This window comes from Hippocampus zosterae, chromosome 14 (assembly GCF_025434085.1).
Source record: "Hippocampus zosterae strain Florida chromosome 14, ASM2543408v3, whole genome shotgun sequence".
Lineage (NCBI taxonomy): Eukaryota > Metazoa > Chordata > Actinopteri > Syngnathiformes > Syngnathidae > Hippocampus > Hippocampus zosterae.
In genome coordinates this window covers 16573142-16580794 of record NC_067464.1, presented here as the reverse complement: position 1 = coordinate 16580794, position 7653 = coordinate 16573142, and the positions used below count along the sequence as shown (strand labels likewise).

The 7653-nt window shown below is 52.8% G+C and overlaps 1 protein-coding gene across 7 annotated transcripts in view; it reads right to left on the bottom strand.

Moving 5' to 3' along the window:
- Positions 1 to 7653, bottom strand: part of dapp1 (dual adaptor of phosphotyrosine and 3-phosphoinositides) — a 41948-nt gene extending 34295 nt beyond the window's left edge. For all 7 annotated transcript variants that reach the window (XM_052085855.1, XM_052085856.1, XM_052085857.1 and 4 more), the window contains exon 1: positions 7469 to 7653. In XM_052085855.1, the coding sequence (XP_051941815.1) occupies positions 7469 to 7545 (77 nt within the window). In that variant the 5' untranslated portion in view covers positions 7546 to 7653. The remainder of the gene's footprint in view (positions 1 to 7468) is intronic.

The following is a 7653-nucleotide window of genomic DNA, read 5'->3' as shown; positions in this document are numbered from 1 at the left end:
TGGACGCCTCCCGGCGGACTACCCGGCTTGGATGGATGTGCAGCGTGGAAGTCGCGCAAAAGGGATGGATCAAGGATCCAGGAGCGAGGCACCCACTGCCGCTCCTCAGGCCCATAGCCCTCCCAGTCGACCAGATACTGGAACCCCTTTCCCCTGCGCCGAGAGTCCAGGATGGCACGAACCGTGTACACCGGGTCACCGTCGACGACCCGCGGAGGGGGCGGCGGCGTGGGAGGAGGAGCCAAGTCACTGGAAGACACGGGTTTGAGTAGGGAGACGTGGAAGACGGGGTGAACCTTCATGGTGGGCGGCAGCCGGAGCCTGACTGCAGACGGACTGATGACGGCCTCGACCTCGAACGGTCCAGTAAATCGGGGTCCCAGTTTCGCAGACGTGCCGGCCAGCCGAAGATCCCTAGTCGCCAGCCACACCTTCTGTCCTACCACGTATGAAGGAGCCGGGCGCCGGCGACGATCCGCGATCCGCTGGTTCCTGGCCGCCGTGCGGGACAACGCAGCCCGGGCCTCCTTCCACACGCGATGGGCCCGCTTGAGGTGGTGCTGCACAGAGGGGACCTCCACCTGCCCCTCCTGGGACGGGAACAGCGGCGGCTGGTACCCGTAGGCGGCCATGAAGGGGGACCTACCAGTGGCAGAAGAGACGAGGGTGTTGTGCGCGTACTCCACCCAGGGTAAGTGGTCGACCCAGGATGAGGGACGGTGAAGGCACACACAGCGGAGGGCCGCCCCCAGATCCTGGTTGGCACGCTCGGCTTGTCCATTGGACTGGGGGTGGTACCCCGAGGTCAGACTGGCCGTGGCCCCGAGGGACCGGCAGAACTGCTTCCAGACGCGGGATACGAACTGGGGCCCCCGGTCCGAGACAATGTCCAGTGGAATGCCGTGGAGACGGAAGACGTGTTCGACAAGGAGGTCGGCGGTCTCCAGCGCCGACGGCAACCTGGACAAAGGAACAAAATGAGCCGCCTTGGAGAAGCGGTCCACGATCGTGAGTACGACAGTTCGACCCCGGGAAGGCGGGAGACCCGTGACGAAGTCCAGGGCGATGTGGGACCACGGGCGAGGAGGAATGGGCAACGGCTGGAGCAGACCCGCCGGCGGCTGATGGGACGACTTGCCGCAGGCGCAGGAGGTGCAGGCCCTGATGAACTCCGTCACGTCGTTGCGGAGCTCCGGCCACCAGAAACGCTGGGCGACGAGTTGCACAGTCCGGTTCACCCCGGGATGACACGCCACCTTGGACCCATGTCCCCACTGCAGAACTTCAGATCGTAATGGAGGAGGCACGAATAGCCTCCCTGCTGGGCACTCCGTCGGCACCTGAACCCCCTCCAGGGCTGCCTGGATCCGCTGCTCAACCTCCCACTGGACGGCCCCCACGACGCACCGGCTCGGGAGGATGGTCTCCGGGGATCGATCCCTCCCCGCAGGCTCGTGGAGACGGGAGAGGGCGTCGGGCTTGGTGTTCTTAGACCCGGGAGAGTAGGTGAGGATGAAGTCGAACCTGGTGAGGAAGAGGGCCCACCGGGCCTGACGGGCGTTCAGTCTTCTGGCGGAGCGAAGTTAGGCGAGGTTCTTATGATCTGTGTAGACCGTAAAGGGTTCCTTTGCCCCCTCGAGCCAGTGCCGCCACTCCTGCAAGGCGGTCACAACTGCCAACAGTTCACGGTTGCCCACGTCGTAATTGGACTCGGCGGCGCTGAGTCGACGGGAGAAGAAGGCGCAGGGGTGCAACTTCTGGTCGACCGGAGAGCGCTGGGACAGCACAGCCCCCACCCCCGAATCCGAGGCGTCCACCTCCACGATAAAGGGGAGATCAGGATCAGGGTGCTGTAGTACGGGGGGACTGGTGAACGCCGCCTTCAGGTTTGCGAACGCCGCATCCGCGGTCGGATCCCACTTAAATGGGGTTTTAATGGACGTAAGGCGGGTTAAGGGGAGCGCCTTCTGACTATAACCGCGGATGAAGCGTCGGTAGAAGTTGGCGAACCCCAGAAAGCGCTGCAGTTCCTTGCGATTGGTTGGAACCGGCCAGTTAGTGACGGCACGCGTCTTAATGGGGTCCGCCCTTAACCTGCTCTGTTCAATAATGAACCCTAGGAAGGAGATGACGGGGACATGGAATTCGCACTTTTCTGCCTTGACGAAGAGCCGGTTCTCCAGTAGACGTTGTAGCACCAGCCTAACGTGTTGCTGGTGCTCGTGTAATGACCGGGAAAAAATTAAAATATCGTCAAGGTAAACGAAACAAAAGATGTTAATCATGTCCCTTAGCACATCATTGATTAGGTTTTGGAAAACGGCAGGGGCGTTGGTGAGCCCAAAAGGCATAACCAAGTATTCAAAATGACCCAGAGGGGTCTTAAAAGCCGTCTTCCACTCGTCACCCTCCCGGATGCGAACCAAGTGGTAAGCGCTGCGCAAGTCTAATTTGGAGAAAATGGTGGCTGACTGTAATGGGGCGAAGGCGGAGTCCAGCAAGGGTAGCGGGTACCTATTCTTAATAGTTATCTCGTTTAATCCCCGATAATCTACGCAGGGTCGCAGGGTCTTGTCTTTTTTCCCTACGAAGAAAAAACCCGCCCCTAACGGTGAACGCGATGGTCTAATAAGACCTGCGGCGAGCGAGCTGTTGATGTACTCCGTCAATGCCTCGCGCTCGGGTTGGGACACCTGATACAGCCGCGAGGTCGGCAACGGAGCGCCCGCCTGCAGGTCTATAGCACAATCGTAGGGGCGGTGTGGGGGCAAAGAGTGGGCACGATCCTCGCTGAACACCTCCTTTAGATCCCGATAGCAATCCGGCACTCCGTCAAGGCAGATCTCCTCGGGGGGCGTGACACGTTCATGCTTCCCGACGGCCGATTGTAGACAATGCTGGTAACAATATGGGCTCCAGCTGTCTATCGCTGGGCGCGCCCAGGAAATCACGGGATTGTGTGTCTTCAGCCAGGGTAACCCGAGAACGATCGGGGCATTGCGAGACGGCATTAGGTAAAAACGGCGATGTTCGACATGGTTGCCGGACAGTAGAAGTTTCAACGGCTCCGTCCTATGCGTAACTACCGCCAGGAGGCGCCCATCAAGATCACAAACCCGCTTCCTATCTATCAACCTCTCCACGGAACAACCCAGCTCGGATGCGAGATCGGTGTCCATTATACAGTCATCAGCCCCCGAGTCTACCAGAGCCCGAACCCGCCACGACCGGGGCCCCGTTAATATCTCCCCCTCGAGTACGAGTCTGTTGGGGTGTCCAGGCCGCGAGTCGACTCGCCTAGACTCGAAGGGGGGCGCACGCGGTCGTGACTCACAGTACTCCTGGTGGGCAGGGGGTGACGACCCCGGATGGCTGGTTGCGGCGTGAGGAGATGGTGGAACGCCGTCAGTCGTCGCTCGGTCGCTGAAACGACGCTTTCTTTCCTCCGCACCAGCGTCCCTGCCTCCCAGCTGCACCTGTTCCTCCGTGGGTGTTCGTCGGAACTGGGACCGATCACCTCCACGCTCCCGGCTTCGCTCCCTCAGGCGATTGTCCATGAGGAGGGAGAGGTCGATTAATTCCTCCAGGTTGGTGCTGTGGTCGCGGGTCGCCAGCTCGTCCTTGAGTTGAGGGTTTAGCCCGCGGCGAAACAGGCCACACAGCGCCCGATCATCGTATCCACTCTGGACGGCCAGGATCCGGAACTCGATGGAGTAATCCGCCACCGATCGCTCTCCCTGGTGGAGGGCGAGTAGCCGGCCCTCTGCCTCTCTGCCTCGCACGGGATGATGGAACACCCGGCGGAACGCAGCCACGAAGTCGGGGAACGAGGTACGGAGATTCGGCTTAGCGTCACTGGTCGCAATCGCCCACGATGCCGCCGGACCTGTTAACAGACTCATGACATAATAAGCCACCTTGGCGGCGTCATTAGCATAGGCAGAAGGCTGTAGGTCGAATATGAGAGAGCACAGGTGGAGGAAGTGTCCACACTGCCCGTGCTCGCCCCCGTAGCGAGGGGGGTGTGGAAGCGATGGCTCCCTCGTCATAATGGGATATGAGGAGGGCGCTTCGGGAATAATAGAATGAACCCCGGGGGGAGATGGTCTCCGCTCTTCCACCCGGACCAACCGAGGTTCTAAATCATCGGACCGATGAGCCAGCATGGAGACCGCGCCACGGAGTTCCCTAATGGCTTGGCCCTGCTGACTCATCTGTTGCTCTTGTCGGGAAAGAGCGGAAAAAATTTTTTCGATGTCTGCGGGATCCATGGTGGCCGGAGAATTCTGTCACGATCTGCCCGAAGCGATAATGATCGCTCCGTGCAGAACGAAAAAATAAAGGATTGGATCCCCGGAAAACAGACAACGAAAGAATCTTCTCAAAGCAAAGAGTGCCTTTAATGACAAAAACAGAAAGAGCCCGACAGGGAAAAAACGGAAACACAAAACGCTGGTCAAATAAGGACCAGGGAAGAAATAAGGAAACAACTGAAAACGCTCGCTGAAAAAACAAAGTGCGAGGAGCTACTGATTAGGCAATATCGAAGTATTCAATTTAGTGACTAACGCGAATGGCAAGAGTCAAGGCCGCAAGGCAAGAAGGCAACGAGTAATCTACAAATAGAGGAATTAGCACGAGAGATCAATGGCACGGTGAGGAATTCTCCGGCAGTGGGAGAACTGCCGGAGTCTCATTAATATAGGAGAGTAATCAGCCCGAAATTACGGACAGGTGCGCAGATGGCGGGTGAGAAAACCCGCCACCTGCTGGCGGACACGCGACGTGACACACCTAGGGACAATTTAGAGTGTTCAATCAGCCTGCCACGCATGTTTTTGGAATGTGGGAGGAAACCGGAGCACCCGGAGAAAACCCACGCAGGCCCGGGGAGAACATGCAAACTCCACACAGGGAGGCCGGAGCTAGAATCGAACCCGGTACCTCTGCACTGTGAAGCCGACGTGCTAACCACTGGACTACCGGGCCGCCCATATGAAATATAATAATTATTATATATATATATATATATATATATATATATATATATATATATATATATATATATATATATATATATATATATATATATATATATATATATATATATATATATATATATATATGAGAATCTATAGCGCACGATGTCCACCCATCCACTGTAAGTGCAACTCTTTGTGCACTGTTCAGCGACACAGTAATCTCACTTCTTACTTTGTTGTACACATCGGGAATATGTAAGTGAACACAGACCTGTCTGGTATTTTATACCTGGGTTCCAAAACGTGCACGAGCTGTCTGAAACCCTCGTTGCCCACCACGCTAAGGCTGGAGGTCTTTGCATATGAAATAAGCAGTGACCTTAGTTATAGCCATTGCGCGGTCACAGTGAGTTGCAAGGGGACTCCCAAAATAAGAGGCGATTTTTTTCTGATCCTGACCTGGTTTGCCAAGAGTTTCTCCGGTGTCCGACGGAGGAACTGGGCGGGGGAGCGGGAGGGAAACTTGTCGGTGATCTGGTGCCATCGTTTTAAGTGGTCTGCATATTTGTGGTGCTGCCGTTGTATGGCTTCGTAGTGCGACATTCTTTGCAAATTACGGAGCTTTTATCAATCTTTCCGTCTTTCTTTTCGAAGCCGTAGTATTTCCAAACATAAGATCTGAATGTTGCGGAAGCATTAAATACAGTAGTTTCCTCGCTGCTGCTTGCGCGAACTTCCATAGTGTTTCGCTAGTTGTGGACTGGACTGTATGTGACGCACGGCTACCGTCCGTGTTCAACACAAAACGCAAAGCAATGATGGTGCATTCATTGTGCCTAGGAAAGGGCAGATAGGTGACGTTTAACATGAATAAAACGGCGCTTGAATCGGATTTTACCGATACCCATCAATGCATCGTGATAAATCGCGATTTCACCCGTCAATCGCGTCGTACCCAGTGAATGAGCCGATGCACTCGGATCGCGCACGTGCGCATCGATGTATCGATTAATATCGATTATTTTCCACACCCTTAATATATATATATATATTCATACACACACACACACAGTATATTGAAGGGATTTTCATTCATTCACAGTATAGGCTTTCATATCGCTGTATTGTGATTTTTCATACAGTCACAAAATACTTGCTGTTGTGTCAGTGCTGCTTTTCATGGTGATAGATGATTCGCGTGAAGGTTTGGAATGTGTGACCGCAAATAATGATGTTTTGCTGAGTGTAAATGAGAGACTTTCCATTTGGGTGTGATTGAGGAAGAGGTGGGTGCCCAGGTGCCATGAGCAAGGTGGAACCCCGGCCGGACCCCTGGACTGGAGATTACAATCGACACTTAAAAGGGCCTCCATAGCAGGACAACCACTTCCAACAACAAAAGATGGCCAAAGGTAGAAGACCATATCCACATCAAATGAAGATTCACAATAGAATGACAATTCACACCAAATCTGAAGGATTCAGTTGACAACACCCGAACTGTCCTCTCAGACCATTTGCCCATGCCTGAAAACACACACACACACACACACACACACACACACACACACACACACACACACACACACACACACACACACACACACACACACACACACACACAGAGAGAGGCACACTCTTTTGGGGGAATTTGTATTAAAGGTGGGTCAAGGGAACAGCGTCTTTGCCACTCTGCCTCGCTACCCTCGTGGTTCAGAGAAGTTGATGACCCAGAGCTCTGTTTAGATTTGAACAAACACACAAACACATACACGCTATGATGAGCAACAGCCTGACACGGAGGCATGCAATGCACTTTTGCAGTCTGTTAACTATTATAGCTCACACGTACCATTTTAAAGTGCTTCCCTCGACCCTCTAGATTCCTATTATTAGCCCGTGCACTCGGTGAATTGTACACACAACAAACTCTGGAAGAGAATAATGATAATGATAAAAGATATAGTGCAACAGCTCTGATCACAGTTTACCTGCTTTATTTTATTTTATTTTATTTTTTATGTACTTTTTGTGAAAATGAGACTGATAGGCTGATTAGGGTCCAGTGTACATTAACACAAAAACTATATTACTAACAAGCACAAAGACACACAAAGTTTTTTTTTTTTTTTAACTCCTCTAGATCCCTCGAGATCGACTTAGGACCAGTCTGCGATCTACCGGTCAATCTTGATCAATGTAATGGTCACCCCTGGGTCAAATAGTGAGGAGATTACGCCTTTAAAAAAAAAAAATATATATATATATATATATATATATATACATACATACACACACACACACACACACAAACACACACACACACGTACATATGCTGTGCAGGCCAATAAAAATACATTTAGCATTGTAACAACCATTTCAAGCAGACCATCCAGTGAGCGAACATTTTGACAAAAGAAAATGTCAGTGTCACTGACTTCGAAGAGGTTAGGAGCCAATTATGCTTTTGTGTGAGTCAGTCTTACCCTAAATCTACAAGCTCATCATGTAGATCCTCAGCAGACGCTTGAACGAAAAAACTCATCTTGCCAAGAGGATCCATTCACTGCAACAATTGTTGGCTCATTGCCTCCTATTTGAAACAAGGAGCAAGGCAGAAGTGAAAGCGGACAGAGAGACACGCCTAACAGGAAATACATTTTCAGTCTTG